The sequence below is a fragment of the Ictidomys tridecemlineatus genome, chromosome X (assembly GCF_052094955.1).
Source record: "Ictidomys tridecemlineatus isolate mIctTri1 chromosome X, mIctTri1.hap1, whole genome shotgun sequence".
Classification (NCBI taxonomy): domain Eukaryota; kingdom Metazoa; phylum Chordata; class Mammalia; order Rodentia; family Sciuridae; genus Ictidomys; species Ictidomys tridecemlineatus.
In genome coordinates, this window is record NC_135493.1 from 101,628,477 (window position 1) to 101,649,148 (window position 20,672).

At 33.5% G+C, this 20,672-nt stretch overlaps 1 protein-coding gene across 17 annotated transcripts in view; it reads left to right on the forward strand.

Annotated features, from left to right (window-relative positions):
- Nucleotides 1-20,672, forward strand: part of Dmd (dystrophin) — a 2,094,227-nt gene that overhangs the window by 1,480,580 nt on the left and 592,975 nt on the right. For 10 of the 17 annotated variants that reach the window (XM_078034984.1, XM_078034996.1, XM_078034982.1 and 7 more), the window contains 2 exons: nucleotides 14,695-14,730; nucleotides 18,355-18,472. In XM_078034984.1, the coding sequence (XP_077891110.1) occupies nucleotides 14,695-14,730; nucleotides 18,355-18,472 (154 nt within the window). The remainder of the gene's footprint in view (nucleotides 1-14,694; nucleotides 14,731-18,354; nucleotides 18,473-20,672) is intronic. The other 7 variants (XM_078034991.1, XM_078034985.1, XM_078034990.1 and 4 more) reach the window with 1 other exon arrangement.

Here is a 20,672-nt window from a genome sequence, read left to right on the forward strand (position 1 = left end):
TATACTTCTCTGTGAGTTGGTATGGTACAGCCATGCCATAGACTTAAATTATAATCTCTTATTCTCTATATGTCTTTTTATATCTAAAGTGTTCATCATTGTGTTATAGAAAACAAACTAATTATTTTTAAAACCTAGAGGTAAAGGGAAAGGAAAGAGGGTCATAGGAAACTTGATTACAGTGTTGCTTCTGCTTCAATCTTTTGTTCTTGATGTCATCACTACCAAAATTTTAAATGTAGGCTTCTATCATTTTAATAGCTTTTTTCCTTTGATCACGCTTGTGATCCAAGCCTTTATGCACAATTTCTGTATTCATAGTTTATATAGGCTTATTCTTCTGGAGATTTGATGATTTATCTATTATAAATTTTAAAACATCATCATTTAAAAATTTTAGAATTACTTTGCTCAAGAACAATGCAGCTCAGGTGAATTAGGACAGGAAGATTAATATCATTCAATTCTTTTTTATAATTTTTGAGATATATTTGTACATCCATATGATATACATGATGGTAATTCAATACATATATAATTGTAATAATTAAATAAAAATCAGAGTAACAAGCATTTCCATCTCTTCAGGCATTAGTCATTTTTATGTGCTAGGAATTTCATATTCTTGTAGTCATGTTTAAATGCATCATAGATTGTTTTAACCAATAGTAACCCTACTGTGATAAAGAAGAACCAAAAGGAATTATCTACTATAACTGTGTTTAGGTGCCCCCTTTTGAACTTCTTTATATCCTCTGTCCCCCACCATTCTCAATCTCTAATGACCAGTTTTTCAGGTCTTTTTTAATATTGGCACATTTATGGATATGCGGGGTTTTTTTCCGAGTTTGAGACATCAAATTATAGACTTAAGTAAATATCTCTGATGTTTCACCACCAGATGATACCATATTTGAATTGTCTTCCATTTTGTTTTTAACTTGTATAGGGAAGAGTGGAGAAAAGAAAAAGGGAGAATTGGTAAGCTCTCCATCTCTTTCCTTATAGTATTCTGTTGTTTTAATTTTTCCTTAAGAAATATTTCATAGATCTCTTTCCTGTACCTGCTTTGTTTGTTCATGTTTATATTTCATCATTTGAGAGAAAACCACCTAACACCACTCTGAAGATATTTACCAGAAAATGATAGAGAGCAGCATCTATTCAAACATCTGGTAGTGATTATCTATCAGTTATCATTGTTCATTAGTACCCTACTTCAAGATTGAAGGTCTGTCTCCCTACCTCCCTCACACCTCCCGCACACTATCACAGAGACTACTGATTCATTCACATCTTTGAGCTAAATTTTCCACCTACCATGTTACTGTTGTTTTGTGTATGGAAGTGAAAAGATTTAATTGGATATTGTTGAAAAGACACAGAGACTAACTCTCAATTTTGTATACATGATTCTTCCCTTTCCCTCTGCACCACCTCCTTTCCTTGATGAGAAAATTGTCCTCTCCATGGTAACAATATAAAAAGCATTCTGGTTTTCCATAGTGGTTGTTACAGAGCAAAGGAGTCAAAAAGTAGATAAGGTTTAAAAATGAAAAAGGGGGAGGGAGCCAGCTGGGAAGAAAGCCTAATGTTTATGAGTGGGTGTGGAGAGAGAAGAATAAAGAATGAAGTTGAATGAGGAAAGCCAAGCTAAGAGGAAAGTGTTATTTCTGTATTCCAGAAAGCTGTGAGCCTTCCTTTACTGGAGGTGATCACTCCCTAAAATATAAGGGCTTTATTGTGAAATTCTTATAGGCTTCACTCCTAGAGGCCTGCTTGTCACAAAATATCAACACTCAAATTTCCTCAGGACTTATAGTCCATTAGTTTTTTTTTCTTTTTAATGTAACTTTTTAAAAATTTTATTCACTTTTTTTAGCCACAGTACTGGGGACCATACCCAGGATCTCATGCTTGCAAGGCAAGCACTGTGCTCTTGAGCTACATTCCTAGTCTCCAATATAAACACTCTTTTGAGCTCAATGTTTCACCTCAGTTAGTTCAAATGGACTTTTGGGAAGGGAGTGAAGAAGACATGAGAATACACCAGTCCCAATTGTGGAGGCCATTGGTTAAACCAGATCAGCCACAAAGAGCAAGGTTCTCACTGCTTTTTACACCCTGTGCTCTATACACTATAGAATTTCATAACTTTTTTTCCTGACTTTCACAGATTATAGAATAGCCTAAAGAAGTATTGTCAAATTGTGAAAGCAGTTTATGTTAAGTAACTATAGAGACATTGTAGTAAGCTGCATAATGCCCCTTTTCCCAGAGATGTCCATATCCTAATCCCTGGTATCTCTGGTTATGTTACCTTACATAGTGAAAGGGACTTTGCAGGTGGGATTAAGTTAAAGTTGTTGAGATGGGGTTATTATCCTGGATTATTCCACTGTTTCCAATGTAGTCAAAAGGGTTCTTATAAGAGAGAAGACAATGTGATGATATAAGCAGAGTCAGAGAGAAAGATTAGAAGATGCTTTGATACTGTGTTTGAAGATGAAGGGCAGAGCCAAAAGACAAGCAATATAGGTAGACTCAAGAAACTGGAAAGACAAGGAAAAGAATTTTCCCTTATCTTCAGAAAGAACACAGGCTCTGCTACCACCTTAATTTTAGACCATAAGTTCCATCTTTTCAAACTTCTGACTTCTAGAACTGCAAACTAATCAATGTTGGCTTTTTTTTAAAGCCATAAGTCTATAATAATTTGTTACAACTGCGATAGGAAACTAATATAGCCATGAATATTTAGTAATAACCAATTTTGCATAATTTCAGCAGAGGATTTCTTAATAAGGTTTATTTTTCCTTAATGATAAGGAATGAAACTAGGGAATAGAAATAATGTCATGATCCACTACATTTTAACCATAGAAATACATATTTCCAGTATTAAAAAAGATGACTAATTTGAATATATGTATGGAATAACAATGAAACAGAGTTTTTACAAAAGCAAATCCAGCTAGGCATGGTGGTACATGCCTATAATCCCAGTGACTCAGGCTGAGACAGGAGGATTCCAAGTTTGAAGCCAGCTTCAGCAATTTAGCAAGGCCCTAAGTAATTTGTCAAGACCCTATCGCAAAAAAATAAAAAGGTCTAGAGGATGTGGTTCAGAAGATAAAAGCCTCTGGGATCAATCCCCAGTACTAAAAAAAGAAATACAGCACATCACTGGCAATCAATTTCATTAGCCAAAGTATATCTATTGACAAAGGCTGACATCAATAGTGTAGAGATACATAATCCTAAACAGGGAGTAGCAGCAAATATTTTGTGTAGTAATGCAATCTGCCACAGAAGATATGCCACAATATTTTACTAATAGAAGTACATTTTCAAAAATTTTATAGGCCACTCCTTTAAACCGGGCACAGTGGTACACACCCATAACAATAGAGGCTAAGATGGGAGGATGGCAAGTTCTAGGGCAGCCTCAGCAACTCAGAGAGACCTCATGTAAAAATAAAAATGGCTAAGGATTTAGCTCAGTAGTAAACTTACCCTGGGTTCAATTCCTGTAACAATAAATAAGTAAGTAAACAAATAAATAAATAAATAAATGGCAAGTATTGAATTGGAAATTTCTCCAAAATGAAGAGAAGTGAACCAATTGCATAGAATTTTTTTCCCCTCAATGTTTTAACACAGTGAATTCTTTTTGGAAATGGGGTTGCAATGAAGCATTGCTAGATTTGATGGTAGGAGAACCAAAGCCCTAGAGGAGGGAAGTGAAGAATAAATTTAAGATTAGGAAGCAGAGTAGCCTGTAGAGAAGGCTTGTGACACATGGACAGGGCTAGGCTTAGGTGTCAGAAAGATCTGAATGCAAATGCTGTTCTACACATAATAAGCTAGCTGTCTTTGGGGAAATTTTTAATCTTATCTGAGCCTATTTTGTGTGTGTGTGTGTGTGTGTGTGTGTGTGTGTGTGTAAAAATGGATGCAGTATCCAGATAGGAAAAGTCATAGTCAGGATTAAATAATTATGATAAAACATCTAATTCAGGTTCTGTTATATTATACTTGCTTAAGCAATTGTAGCTAAAACATAATGGAAGAAAACACTCAAAAAAGGAGGATGTGGGCCATTTCATTCACCTCCATGACTTTTCAGTTTTGTGACCTTTGGTAAATTGCATAACCTTTCTGTGCCTTACAGTTCAGCACAAGAGTACCTATCTCACACAGTTGCTCTAAGTTATATATATAAAATACCTACAACAGTATCTGGCACATAGGAAAAGCATAATAACTAGTTATTTTGTAGTTATTATAATTATTATGTTTAGGAGTTTGAATTGTTAGGCAAGGAAGAATCACTGAACTTTTTAACATAGTAAGCATGAAAAAATTTAATTGGTATTTCCAGTGAATATTACTTTTAAGTGGATGGGGATTAGAGGTAGATATTACTACTAAAAGATTACAAAATGTGAACTGAGGAAGTACTCAATGTTGGAGCACTTGTCTATCATGCATAAGTCCCTGGGTTCAATCCCCAAGATAGGAAGAAAAATAGTTACAAGATGGATATTTATTAAGCCAAAAGTTTTTAATCAGTTACATCTCTCATCTTCCTAATCTTTTGTAATTTTTAACCTCACATCTTGTTGCTTGTCATATAAATATTTAATATTCCCAACCCTTCTTCACTAATACATGTACTTTAAGTTACTTTTGTTACTTTTGAAATACTTGTGTACAGTGACATCCTTTTTTGAGCAAAAGCATGGAATTCACTTTTTGCCTCTGGCGTACCTACTTTTGTAGTTTGAATTGAAATGTTAGCCTCCTTAAGACTATCTTAAAGAAAATTTCACCTGAAAGTAAGGCAGATCATTACTATATCAAAGACAGATAAAAAGAGGGGAAAAATTGAGGTACTGAAAATTGGAACCAACCCACAGTAGTGATTTATTACTATTATCATTTTTGTCTCCTATGAATCTCATGCTACTGAAGCGTAAAAAGGTAGCAAAGAGTAAGCAATTTTGCTCACCTGAAAACAAAACAGTAAAGTGTCTAGTTAGAGAATTGTTGTTAAAACCTTTCTGCAGGAATTACTGCTTATTTTTAAATTACTTGAATTTTATTGAAATTAGTGTTAATAATGAGCAACCTTCCCAATAAAACAGAGAATTAAACTTAACACATCCCTATAATGTAAATGGCTTGATTAAAAATGCCATATTACAAAAACCATTTAAGAACTGATTATATTTGCTCTTGGAGCAGATCTAGAAGCTCACAGTTTAGAAACTGCACATATTTTCCTATCAAACAGTACATAAAGTTTCCATATTCCTCAGAATCAGCTTCATTTGAGACTTGTGTTTTCTTGGAACTATGCCACATAAAGCAATTCTCCCCCCAAGCTCAGCTCCTTTCCCACTGCAGTGAAAGTGTGTGATTTACTGGCACAGTGTATTAATGTAGACCCATCTTTATAGGATAAGAACTAGTATGGTCTAGGGAATTGGAAAGTATGTCTGAGATCCTCCCCATAGAATATGCCCCCTCCTTTAAAAGCTGTCATACTGCAAATTCCAATTGAGTTAAAGGCTTTTGTGCTCCTATAGGGAAATATATTCTATTGTAATTTTTACATCCCCCAATAACAGTCTGTTCTTTGTTTACTAAAGAGAGCTTTTATGTCATAAAAGGGTATTTTTTGATATAGAAGCAGAATAATTCTTTATTATGGAGACTTTTCTCTTATAACAGCAAAAATAAATAGCTCATATCTTAAGCTCCTGATCAAGTCTAACACCTCCTACCCCCAGCAACACTTCACTGCAAGTGTATTAACACTCTGTAATAGCAACTCCACTCACCTACCAAAAAATGATCTTCACAAATGATTTACAGCTAAACCAAGGCTTAAACTCATATCACCCAATCAAAGGCATTTTTTATCTTTTTCCCAGTCATATAATTTCTGTGAAGAAATAGATTAATGTCAATCTCAGAAATGATACTGCTGAAGAAGTGTACAAAGAATGTTATTTATTTTGAAGAATGATACCCAATTGTTTAGCATTTTTCAATTTATATATATGTGCATCTATATGTATATATATTCAAATGGTATACATTATATAATTTTGATGCAAAAATATGGTATAGAGTTGTTCATACCTCTCTTCTTCATTTGCATATTGCCTCTTTTGAGTGCACACAGGTGCATGCATACACACACACACATACACACACCACACAAACACACACACTCTATTTTATATTAATAAAACTCAGAGATTCCCAAGCCACTGAGATTCCCTAACCATATGTTATCTTTGTTTTGTAGCATCCAGAACTTGGTGAAACCAGAAGGTTGAGATCTCATGGGTTAAATATAATATACATAACATATTTCTTAAATGCTGTACCCATAAAGAAACCCAGACTAGCCATATTTAACTAATTTCTACCTTAGGTACTTGAATTCTTATGGGTAAATTTATTGCTTTAATTGCCCCAATATTGGTTGATATAAATGTAATTATCCTCATTTTATAGATGAATAAACTGAGCCCAATTCTATCTCTATATGTACAACATGAATTGAACAGCTGTACCAATTATTTTGATAATTCACATCTTAATATCCACCATTTGAAGTAGGAAAAAGAGATTTAGAGGGCTTGAATTATTCTGATTAACTGTGTACATGAGTGTAATCACCTCTAGATAATCACTCATTTTTCTACTTCATTTACCTTCTGCAGGTAGTGTCACAGAATGGGAACATCTATTACTGTACCTCAGTTTATTGATAGCTGCAATTGGCTAGCAATGCCAAGGCTCTTGTCTCAGTACCCAAATAAGTAGCATCTCTAAAATGTTTTTAAAACATGAAAGGCCACACACATTTTAACATAACTTTTCATTTGCTTGAATTTTGATTTTTGAAGGGTTTAGTATAATCTTCTTGTACTTCTTTCTTAGAAATTAGGGTACTATCTGAAGCACCCCCATTTCCCATAGAAAAGTAATATAGGTCTAATGCAGCAATAGATACAAAAGGTCATTGAAAAGTTAGGCTCACAAAATGAGACATGTTAATATTATATTGATAATTCTTATCACCACTGATTATAATATTTGAAGTTATTTTTCTGGAGAGATCCCACTTTCCTCTCATACTCTGAACATCTCTGTTTATCTTGTAGAGCAGGAATTTAAGAACTTATAAAAGCACTCTGAATGTTTACTTTTTTCCTAAACTGAAACTACACTCCCTTTCTATGCCCATTCATTTTAATATATTATTACAAATGAGGTTGGCAAATTTGTTTAATAATTCTCTGGGACAGTTTTTATAAGCAAATGGGGTTGAATTTATTTTACTTGTATGCAGTGAAATTGTTATTTTATCCTTAAATAAAAGGGTGCATGAAGTTACATTAGAAATGTTCTGCATGTTTTCATGACAGAAAATTTAATCAAAGGGGATAGATGAGGATTTTTCTGGCTGCTGCAATTTGGCTTTCCAGTTCTGTCTTTGAAAGAACGTTGGATGTAGTGGTGCAAGGTTAATATTTCTAAAATGCCACTTTTATTGTGGTGTTCCTCTGTTCCAAAACCTCCAATGATTCCCCACTGCCTTCAACATAATGTCTTTACTTGGTTGTCTGTTGTTCAGAGCACACACATTCTGGCCCCAGCCTTACTGCCCAACTTGATCACAGTCATCATAATTCTGCTCACTACAGAGCTTCCCTCTTTCCCAATAACTCTGTTTTAAGTCCACCGTTTCTCCTGAAATTCCTTTTCCCTCATCATTAGTTTCTCATCAATCCTATTATTCTCCAGGTTGCAGTTCAGATTCTTGCTTGTCTGTGCCACATTTCCTGCATGTGGCACATTAAAATTCCATTCTTGAGAATCTCATTAGTATTAAGTCTGTGGTCTATAGGTTAGTGCATTTGTCACTTACATATTGTCTTCTATTATTGGGTAAATGCATGTGTGAGCACACATAGATGGACCTGAAGGTCATCTCCCTAACTACATCAAAAGTTAATTAACTTCACTATGGAGACCCTTTTATGTCCATCCATTGCCAAACATAGGCGTACCTTACTGTACATAAAACCTTACTGTACACATTGTAGAAAAGTTTCTTTTCATATATATTTCCTGCTTACTTGATCAATCAAGAATTAATTACCTATCAGCTGCTGCTTCTTTTATCTGGAGTTTCTACAGACTTTGACAGTATCTTTAGAATACAAAATAAAGAGTGTTCTGTACCAAAACAAAATATTATAAATAGTGCCCTCAGATTGTTACATTTCACTATTGTGAACTTATAATTTAATCCTCTATTATATTAATTTGATTAACTTGTGAATCAATTTGCAATATGGAGTGCTCTGAAGAGCTAAGAGAATTTATCTTGATCTGTTGAAATTAGGAGGATTCCAAAATGATGTTATTCAAGATAGAACAAGAAATAAATACTGGGAAATTTGCAGGAATAATCCCCAAATATGTATATGGTTAAATAGTTTTATTTTCCTTTTCCTATAAAATATATATGTGGAAAAATTATTATATGGCTAATGTTATTTGGTCATAACCTCAAAAGGCTGCAAATGTGATGAACATGACAAAAACTAGTCTTAAAACTGCCCTAATTATCTTTTGTCAATATGCTAAATTTATAGAACAATAGGGTTTCAAGAAATGTGAACAATGTAGAATAACAGATCTAATGTTGTATAGCTAAAAATATCATCAGGCTTTGTATCTGTTTAGAAATGTATTTGCAAATCATTATCAACAAATTGTTGCTTAAAATTCTTCTTTTTTCTTGACTTTGAAATTATGCTTCATGATCCCCAATTTAGACCACATTATTTACTGGCTTTGAGACAGAAAGTTTTTATTTTTGCATGTTAAGGGTTTTATGAAATGACAAGTAAATCAATCCCCTTAAGTTTCTTGCAACACAATAGCTTGAAAAGGACCATCTTAATCTCTTTTTTGAAAGGGAAGGGATTTATTTTAAAGTGACACACTAATAGTAGATTAGTTTGTCATTATACAGTTACAAGGTAGGAATCAAATTTGGTAGTCTTATGATATGTTTTTAAGCACCTAGGAATATCAACAAATAACAAAACCATCATTACAGAAAAAATAGAGAAATAAATTTTAGAGTTCTTTCTATTGTCTTTTGTGAGTTTGAATACTTTTAATAATTTCTTAAATGGCTGTCATACGTTTTATTTTTAAAGACACCCCAAAATATCATTTTTTTATATTACCAAGGAATACTGCATGAAGCAGAGACATGTGTTCTAGTAACTTCCACATCTTTCCGATTATAATTATCCATTTCTTGCTTCCCTTTAGTGTATCTAGTCACTTAGTCAGTCAATACTTCTTATTATGGATATCTGTTTACTCTATTTCCAGGAATGGTTCAAAAGCTGAGGAAGGTACCCCAACCAGAAAGAACATGATGTACAAAGTATGGGATTACTAAAAGCTTGCTCCTGTAACTTCAGTTTTTCCAGAATTCATTGCTTTCTACTTGTCCTTGTGACAAAATCCAAACATTCAAACTAATTTTTAAAAAGCTAATCATAGTACAATTATTATGTACCAATTGAATAAATAGAAAGTGAGCTATAAACTCTTTCACTCTGTCTATCTAAGTTTATTTCCCATTATTTCTGAAGAATCATAGACTCCAGGCAGCCCATTGAAACTTTATTTCATTTTTATGCCTTAGGTTATACTTTTTCTCCTCCTCATGTCCTATCCAAATTTCTCAAGGCTCAACTATAGGACCATCTCTTATATAAAGTCTTTCCTGAGAATTCTCACATGTGGTCATTCCTATAGCTTGTTTCCTTTTAGTAGTTTTTAACACCATCATTATTCACTTTGGTATCTTTTCTGGATTCTATTTTATATCCACTCTATCTTCTTGTTCTACCCTAGGAGGCCGAACAATATAGGTAGCAACAGTGGGATTGCTTGTCTGTTGCCAAGGTCCTTAAGTGGGTGGTACCAGTAGATCAGCAGGTGAAAGGACAGTGAGTTAAGGGGTGCTCAGGTCTTTCTGCTGACAGCTACAGTTGCTAGCAGGATGTCTTTTCCCTGTAGCTCCTATCCTAAGCTTTTTAAGACTTGGGGAGGAAAGACTTCCTGTCCCCATTTGAATAGGGCATTTGTTAAATGCAAGAACCCTGACTAACTTAGTATATAATCATTTCCTGAAGCCAGAATATTTTCTACCCCAAAAACATTTAGTTCATGATTGCTCTTTTCTTTCTTGTTTTTTTTTTTTTTTTTTGTGTGTGTGTGTGTGTTTGGGGGGAATGTGGTGACAGGGGATTAAACTCAGGGGCACTCGACCACTGAGCCACATCCCCAGCCTTATTTTGTATTTTGTTTAGAGACAAGGTCTCACCTCAATTTTGATGAGTCTCACCATCCTCTTGCCTCAGCCTCTTGAGCTTCTGGGATTACAGGTGTGTACCACTCTACCTGGCATGATTCCACTTTTCAGAATACATCCCCAGGAGCTAAACAAGAGACATTTAATTTGCATAATTTAATTCATGTGCAAATGTATTCTTTTCCATCAACAATTAACCAGTGTTTGAGCCGAGATACTCGATTTTTAATTCTTTACAAACCTTAGAGTTTAGTTTAGGATCAGTATATAATTTGCAGGTTACAGTAAAAAATAAAAATATAGGGCACTTATTAAGAAAATTATTTAAAATTTTCTGATGGCAACAGCAAAGCATTAAACCAATCATGAAACTCGTCTAACCCAGACACTTGTATAATTGCATAAGTTGCACACTCAAAAAACTTGATTGAGGTCTCTGCCTATCCTGAGAAATTCTCACACAGCGAAGTCACTATATTTTTGTCTTAACTTGCCCAAAAGATCCTTTTGCCATGTCTTCCAGCAAGCCTAGTGGTTGTTACATACAAAGGATTCTTGGTGATTTGTTTAAATATCCTAGATTTCTTGAGCTACATATGCATAATAGAACCCTACCATTATCATTTTACTACATCTAAATAATCTTCACTTACTCCAATTAAATTCTGGGCTCATTGAAAATAATGGTTTGGCCCTTAAGAAAATTGGGAAAAGTTTCTAAATGGATGTAATTAAAAATACTAATGTACTCGAATTGAGTATTAAAATTTAACACATTGTTGAAACTTCAAATTAGTACAATCACTGTGGAAAGCACTGTGGAGACCCTCAAAAAAAAAAAAAACTAGGCATGGAACCATCATATTACCCAGCTATCCTCACTCCTTAGTATTTATCAGAACAACTCAAAATCAGCATAATGTGATACAGTCACATCAAAGTTTATAGTAGCACAATTGACAATAGCCAAGCTATAGAACCAGCCCAGATGTTCATAAGTAGATGAATGGATAAATAAAACATGGTATATATACACATTTGAGTTTTACTCAGCCATGAAGAAGAATGAAATCATGGCACTTTTTGGTAAATGGAAGAAACTGGGAACATTATGCTATGTGAAATAAGCCAGACTCAGAAAGTCAAGGGTCAAAAGTTTTCTCTCATATGTGGAAGCTAAAGCAAAATAAGGGGGAAAAATGACAGTTGATAAGATATCATAAAGATATAGGGAACATCAGTGGAAGAGAAGCGTATTGAGAGGGAGGGAGAAGGGACAGGAAAGGGAGGAAATGTGTAATAAATTGAACAAAATGATATTATGTGCATGTATAAATATACCTTAGTGAATTATACCTTTATGTATATCTATAAGGCACCAGTCAAAAATAAATAAACTAGTGAAAAGAAGACCAGTGGAATAGAGGAAGAAGAATAGGAAGAGGAAAAACAGGGATGAGTTCTGGGACTGAAATGAAGTAAATCAGTTGCCATGAATGTATGATTTTGTCAAAATGAACCCAACTATTATGTATAACAATAATGCAGTAATCAAACAAATGAATAAGTAAATAAATAAGTAAAAGGTCAACCCGCATAATTACCCTAGGTGCATGTATGATTGCACAAATGGTGTTACCCTACTAACCAGAGAAGTCAAAAATTGTGCTCCATTTATGTACAATGAACCAAAGAACATTCTTCTGTCATGTATAACTGATTAGACTAAATAAACAAACAAACAAACAAATTAGCTTTCTAACCCTAAAAAATAAAGGTCAACACCTGGGATGTATGAGGAGACCTGTGTCACTAATGTTCAATTGAAAATAACACTTTTAGGGCTGGGGATGTGGCTCAAGCGGTAGCGTGCTCGCCTGGCATGCATGCAGCCTGGGTTCGATCCTCAGCACCACATACAAACAAAGATGTTGTGTCTGCTGAAAAACTAAAAAAAATAAATAAATATTAAAAAAAAGAAAGAAAATAACACTTTTAGGTGTTAGTGTCATGAAATCATCTTGTGATATGGAACTAAAGAGTTGATGTGAGAGGCTTAGGGTGTAGAGAAGTAAAAGTAGGTGTGTTAGGGCCTGAGATTATATGTGCCGTGATAGGATAAAGGGGGGAAAATATTTTATTAGTGGAAATATCTTTGTGAAAGAAAACAAGGAGAAAGCCAGGCAAGGTAAGAGAGCCAGTAGAAAGAGATTTGAGTCTGATCTCAAATGAAGGGAAAAGGAAGAAGAGGTTGAGTGGAAATATGCTAGTGCTCTATCCATTCTAAGGAAGATTCAACAAAGTTGTTTGGAAGTTATTGAACCAAAGTCAGGGAGGAGTCCCATGTCTCTCAAGAAAGGCTTTGCCTTGGTATCTCCACCACATTCAGACATTGGTGAGGAACAGTCTGTGTGGTAAGCTTGGTTTCAGTCCAATGCAGTGATGGATTTCAACATATGCCAACTGGGGTTCTCAGTCATTAGGTACCAGTAGAAAATGGTTTTCATGTTATCTAGCAGATATTTAAAACCATTTTATATGATTTAGATAAACAGCTGAAGATAGTTTAATCTGGATTCCTCCAGAATACCCTCTTTGATCCCTGAAATTTGTTGGCTATTACTACCATATGCTTCGATAGCCCCTGTGGTTCCACTACTATAATACCCATCTGAGTTTATTATAAGTACTTGTTTACTGTTTTTCCTCACTATGAATTCATTTTCTCTTTGAGAAAAGAAGTTTTTTTTTCTCCTGCATTGCCCTATCCCCTGTGCCTAGTTCAATGGTTAACATAACAGAAGCACTGAAAAATGCTTGCTGAAACTCAAATTGGGGGACATTCTACAAAATATCTGGTTTCTGTTATTCAAAAGTATCCATGTTATAAAGGTCAAAGAAAGGCAAATAAATATTTTAGATTAAAGAAGACTGAGGAGATGTGACAACTAAGTGTAGTGCATGAGCTTAGACCAGGAAATGAAAATGTAGCTATAAAGGCCATTAATGAGGTAATTGTCATACTCGGAGCAAAGTGTGTGGATAAGATTATAGTACAAAAGTAATGTTAAATTTCCTGACTTTGAACTTGAGCTGAGGTTATGTAAGAGAATGCCTTTGTTCTTGTGAAATAACTATGGAAGTACTTAAGGATAAAGGGTAATGAAATCTGCAAATCATTCTCAAATGCTTCAGAAAAAAATATATATACATAATAAATATACAGGTACTATACACAGAGACACTAAGAGAACTATGAGTGATAAGTAAAATGTGGTAAAGTTTAGCAATTGATGAATCTGGCTGAAGGGTACTTGGGAGTTCTTTTACCATGGTTGCAAGTCTTCTGTGAGTTTAAAATTCTATAAAACTAAAATTTTCTTTAAGAAAGTATTTCTTTAATGAATAAAAGTCAAAAGGATAATCATTGTTAGAAGGGAAATACCTTCTAACCAATGGAAGTGCTGGTAGAACACTAGGAGAAAAATAGGGAAGTTATGCCAAATAGGAAAATAGCCAAGTCCATTTAAAACGTAAATGAGAAGTGAGGAAGCAGAGGGCAATAAAGACAACTTTGGATTTGGCCAATCTATTTGGAGTAGCAGCTAATGTGAGACTAGAAGCCAGAATGAAGGTGCTCAGTGAGGCAGTTAAAAGTTAGACAGATGATTAGCATCCTCAAAGGTAAAGCCCTTTCAATTACTAGAAAGGCTACAATTTAGTACCCACCCGACTTCACTGCTTATTCTCTTTCCATATATAAAAGGGCTCTATAAACTATTTTACTCTGTAAATCTTGAATGTCAATTTTTTTAAGTTGTAAATAAGAGATTTAACGTTATTACCTTGAAGCTTAATTCATGTTTATTTCCTGAAAAATAGCAACAGTTGACCATAGACTTGAGCTTTGAACTGTAACTGCATGAAGATTGTCGATTTTTTTTGTGAAAAAATGGAAAAATATAACATGTTCGGTTCAAGTCTTAGACATATAAATAAATATTCAAGTCAGCATATAGAGTTTTCTATTTTAGTACTATTTATGAAGAATTTCATTTTAACAAATGCAATAATGAATCATAATTTTTTCTAAGAGCCTAAAATGACCTACTTATAGTATGTATGGTTTCACTGTTTAACTCCGTCTTTCATAAGATTGTTATTTATAACCACTTCTCTCAACCCTGGGGGGATTTAGTAGGATTAAAGACTTCTGATTCTCTTTGTATTTGAAGATTTTTTTTCTCTCCATCTTTGCCCAGCTAGTGGAATCCATGATGAATTCTCATCTCCAAGGGGTAAGCTTTTTTTAGTAAAGCCCAGTAGCTAGTTTATGATTCCTTAGAAATAGCATTGATTCCTTCCTTTTCCTGTATTTTGTTTCCTTCAAGAATGATAGAATCTATGTAGATGCAATAATCATGCTTAAGTACTGCTAAGCATGTAATGGCTTTAGTTTTGTCCATATAAGTTATTTGTGTAATAAATATCTGGGCTCATATCAAATAAATAAATAAGCACCTTTAGTCTTCTATTTGTTGAATATGACTAAAACTGGAATGAGGAAATTGAACAATAGAGGACCAGAGCTCATGTAAGGATGAATATTAGAGTAGAAGCAATTTACTTGAGAGAATGACATCTGGTAGAGATAGCTAACTATGGACATAGAACAGATTTGTGGGGGGGATTTGTGCTAGTGATCAAACTTGGGCATTGCACATGTGAAGCAAGTGCTCTACCACTGACCTATCACCCTAGACCAAAATTTTGAAGATGAATATTTTGAGGATAAGTAAGTTTGAATAATGATTAGATCCAAAGTTTCTCTCACCTTTGCATAGCTCCATAGAATAAAGATGAAGGTCACTGTGTTTTAGAAGTTGTGGAATTACAAAACTAAGATGTCAACTCAAAAATAAATTTTAATGGAAAATAAGTAGAATACAGTTAAAAGAAAACCAAATGAAAAGAAAGCTTTAACCATATGCTTGTGTTCTGTTCATTTGCAAGGTCTTTCAGTTACTGTTTTATAATACTGTTTTATAATATCTTAGGTGTATGCCATCTTCAAATCTTTCCCTTTATTTCTGGAAAGGAAATCAAAGGAGAAAATTTCCATTGTACTATACAGAGAAAACACTAAATAAAGAGTAAAAAAAGTATATGATAAATTTCATAGCAAATATATTAATATTTTACAGTTTGTTTTTGAAATGAATGTTCATGTATGTTGATCAATGAGTGGGATGAAGATTGGCAATTTTGTTTAGAAATATTTTATAAATTCATAGTTGTATTTCAGTTGCAAATCTCATTTTAAGGAGGCTGCTTCAAAGGATGTCATTAATAATCTTCTCAGGTGCTTATAAAGCATGTGTCTGTCAGCAGAATTAGAGAATCACCCAACTAGAGAACAGGTTTCACAATACCCTGAGACCTATTTTGTTCATTAGAGAGGAAAATGGCTTGTTTTAAGTCTAAATTGACATGCTTGCTAATTTCAGCAGTAAAAGCTGTTCATTGTGGTCAGGTTTAATTTAGAGTCTGGGAAGGTTCAGATTAAAGCTGATCGAGTTACTTTTACAACATACTTCTCAAATGAACTTTGAAATCCTAAAAGAAGAAAAATGTGTAGCAGACCTTGAGGAAAGTTTCTAAAAGTGGAAAGAAAGTAATAGTCTGTTTTTTTTTAGGGAGGAACTAATACTAAATCAAATAAAAATAACAATAAATATAATATTTTATATAAAAGTTATCAAATATTAAACACAGCTTTTCATTTAAACTGTATACCATACCCAATACATTTGTTCAGTGCAGCATACATAGCCCCTTTAATGGCACCTAACTCCTGAAAAATATATATCAGCATAACAGAATGAGTAAATGAATGATTTTATATATTCCAGTTGCTATGTATATTTAAGTCATTTATTACATTTAAGGTAGACATTTGACTATCTGAGGTTTCTGGTTAAGTCTGTATTTAAAAAGAAAGCTCTATTAAATGTATTTAAACATTTATGATAGACACTTACAAAGCACTTTTTCAGCTTACTGTGTCACAGATGACCAGAAGTTAACATTCCAAACCCCCAAAACATCTTCTTTCCTAAGATCTATATGCTACTATAAGCTCCCTACTTTAAAATTTGTTCAATACTCTCTAACTTACTTATGCTACTTACTTCAATAGCTATCTTTGGCAATTTGTTCCATATTTCAAACACACTTTTATGTAAAGAAACCATAAAACTTAGGAACCTGAAAATTGAATTTTTCTTTTGAGCAATCACAGATTACAAATGCAGAAAAATTGTTAAAAGTTAGCCCCTCCAATTTTTCAATACAGAGAGAGAGAAATGCTCAAAATAGATGTATGATATTTGGATAGGATTTCCTCATTATTTTAATATTACCAAAAGCAATTGATCTTAAATCACAAAGCCTATCCTCCTACCTCTTCACAAAGGAAACACTATAGAATGATCAAATTTGGCTTTTTCAAAAACAAAATCCTTAGAAAAATCAGTAAAAGTCAAAGGGCATAATAGATGACTATTTCACAATTATTACTATTCACCACATTTTGTCTCTTCACTCTCATCACTCTAACATGGTAGTAGAAATAACATCATATTTAAAATCTGATAGAATTTCTGGCATGGTTATTAGTATAGTTATTATGAGACTAAAAATTAGAAAGTATGGGTAAAACACCTATCACAGAATGATTATAAACTACAAGTAAATATTAATTTTAATTTCCATAATTGAAATAAAACTTAGTTTTTAAATAAGAAGAAAGAGCTATATAATTTTTAATATATTTGGGAGAAATTTTGACCCTTTAGTATAGAGATACTCTTAGTCTGACGGAGTAGATGAACGTTTGAAAAAGAAGATGAATTTCTTAATAATTAGCATTACTATCTGTAAATTCAAAAGTTGTTGACTTCATTCTATTATTTTTATTTAAAGCAGTATTAAATCAAAGTAATTTATGCTAGAGAAAAGTATACTAACATCTAGAGTCTGATGCTCTCCAAACTTGACTGATGATAAAAATACAGAATTTATTTAAAATGCTGATTTAGCTGGGCATGCTGGTGCACACCTGTAATCTCAGGGGCTCAGGAGGCTGAGGCAGGAGGATTGCGAGTTCAAAGCCAGCCTCAGCAAAGGTGAGGCACTAAACAATTCAGTGAGACCCTATCTCTAAATAAAATACAAAATAGGGCTAGAGATATGGCTCAGTTGTCAAGTGCCTCTGAGTTCAATCCCCTATAACAGCAACAATAACAACAAAAATCAGATTTTCAGTGATTTCCCCTACCAATTCATTAGTCCTGGGATGGAGCAAAGGCATTTGGGTGATTTTTTAATAGACAGGCAACTTTGAGGAAAGACTGATTTACTAATCTACTTCATCTCTTCATTTTACATATGAGGAACATCAAGTACAAAGAAGTTGAATAAGTAATATCTCTTAAATCGTTTTGTGCCTTTCTGTTTCTAAAATAAATATACACTTTATCTGTGATAGCACACAGAATGACATTACAGGTATAAATAACTATCTTTTAAACACATTGTTATATTTCAGAATTATATTTCTTATATTGGCTTAAGTAAACCCATGTACTCTGAAATGTCTCCAGCTAAGCTCTTCAATAGTAAAGCAAATCTATAATCAAAGATTTTCACTTGAAATATTATTTGGGGTCTAAGAGTGAAATATATTTCTTGTTCAATTATTTTCTATGAAGCCTTACACAGTAAAGATTTATATCCAATAACATCTTTTTGATTTCTAAAAGTGTTTTGGCTGGTTTGAAAATTGTACTTTTCTTTGTATTACATAAAAGGAAAGCATAATGCTGAAGAACCCCAATATTAAATGATATTTGTTCTTTCAGGCAACACTGCAGGATTTGGAACAGAGGCGCCCACAGTTGGAAGAACTCATAACTGCTGCTCAGAATTTGAAAAACAAAACCAGCAATCAAGAAGCTAGAACAATTATTACTGATCGAAGTAAGTCTAAGCATGGGAAACTCAAGGCAAGATGGGTAAAAAGTTTGGATAACAATTTAGTTAATATACTCCCATTACATTTATCAAAAATAGTGTGGAATATTTGTAAATTGTAACTATGACACTGAAAAAGATTTTCAGTCCTTAATGTTAGCTTTCAATAACTGAATATAATTTCAGTATACAGAAGAAATATAATTTTCATCAATTCAGAGCTTATATAGTTACAAGGCATAGTGTGCTGGACATGGTGAGCATAGTATGGCAGAACATTTGCTCCTTACTTGTCATATTTCTGGGCTGGCATCCATAGAGATAGTACTCTCTCCTTCATATTCTTGGTGGTTAGTCCAACCAACAAGTTGCTTCCTAGTTTTTCTGCTCCTTTGATGCCCCATTGTGTAATATCAAAAATCTTTGCATCATACTAGGGTGGGCAGGAAGTTTGGGAGACTATAAGGCCCATCTGCCTAGACATTGTGTGTGATGTCAGTAGTTGTTCATGGGATTGAGGAGAAAGAGGGAGGAATACAGGAAATTACTCTCCATCCAATTGCCCATAGAGGCTCTTTACAAGGATGAGGACCTAGTCACCTCTGATATCAGTTCTGTAGAATCTTTCTGTGTTTTCTGCCTTTTCTTCATCTACCTTTCCTCCATGGGTACACACTGATAAGAATTACCTTTCTTTGCCTAAATATGTTGTGGAAGGGAAAATAGCAATTAGAATAAAAGGTTAGTATCTGAAAAATATTACTATTCATACTTGTACATAGTTTTGAAATTTTATTTCTATATTATTGCTGAAACAATGAATTTGGATATATACTAATATATCAGTTGAGTAACATTGGCCACCATAGCACATAAACTCCTGAATCTTGGTGACTTACTGCACTGAAAATTTCCTTTTCATTCTGGTCCAATTCAAAGTAAGTAGCCCTGTGTAAAGTCATTCAGGGATCCAAGCTCCTCCTGTCTTTTGTATCTGAACATCAGAAGCATTTGATAAGTAGGTGAGAAATGAGTATTACTCATGAGAATTTGTCACAAGCCAGGCCTAAAAGTGTGTACATTAATTTTGTTTATATTATGTTGGCTTAAACTTGTCAAAGGGCTGCACCTAACTTCAAAGGAAGTGGGGAAATAATATCCAATGTTAAGGTCAAGAATAAGAAAAAGATTTGGTAAGAAACTAGTCGATATCTTCTGCAATTAATTTGTACTAGGAAGTATACACGTATGTCTTATGAATCTATGTCAGTCATAGTTTGTTGTTTTTATATTCATCATGGCAAAAACAAAATTATCTTGTAATGACAAACATAAATTGCTGTTTAATTGATGTGTCAGTGTTCCTCCCCCAAACTCAAACCATGAGGGTTCTCCATGAGATTGCAACACACTGGCCCAAAAAAGTGAATTTACTCAGTAAGAGACTGAATTGCCATTGCATAGTTAAGTGATCTGGTTCTCACCTGAAAAATATGAAAATTTGATAAAGATGTTTATGTAAATATTAACATACTATATAGAAAGTTGTTTCTTAGCTTACTGATGAAAAACAACTTCTTTTTCCTAAGAGGAAAATAACACTAATACATTTTACAGTATCTGTCCAACATTGTCTAAACATTTTCCATTATCCCTTAGAATCTTGGTTTTTTAAAAATATTACATTGACTTTTTCATGATGGAGATTAGAGTTGAGTTATCAGAGGGCAACATTGTATTACTCTATTAATATCTAGTGAATTGAATAATTCTCCTTTTTAGGAATGATACCTTTATGAATATTTACAGTATAATATAAAGATCCTAATCCAAATGGTCCAAAAAAGCATTTTCTTAAAACGCAAATGTCTGTTAAATATGGCACATTGCTTATTAAAGGCCTAAACCAGAATCTTAGTTCCAAATATTCCTGGAGTTGTTAATGCTGGTACTAAGATAATTCTGACAAGTTATGTTTATCTAAACAATGTCATTTCCAGCTCAGCTATGCTTCAGTTTATCTCTCAATTTGAAATCTATGAAATAGGATGGAAATTCAATACTCATAAAGTTTCAATGGTGTTCCAAATAGAATTTTTCTTAGTATAGATTTGATTTTCAGGGAAAGGGCAGAAATAAAATACTTGCTCATAAAATTGCATTTTCCCATTTGACAATTTTGATCTTCCTTTTTTATTGCCCTGCA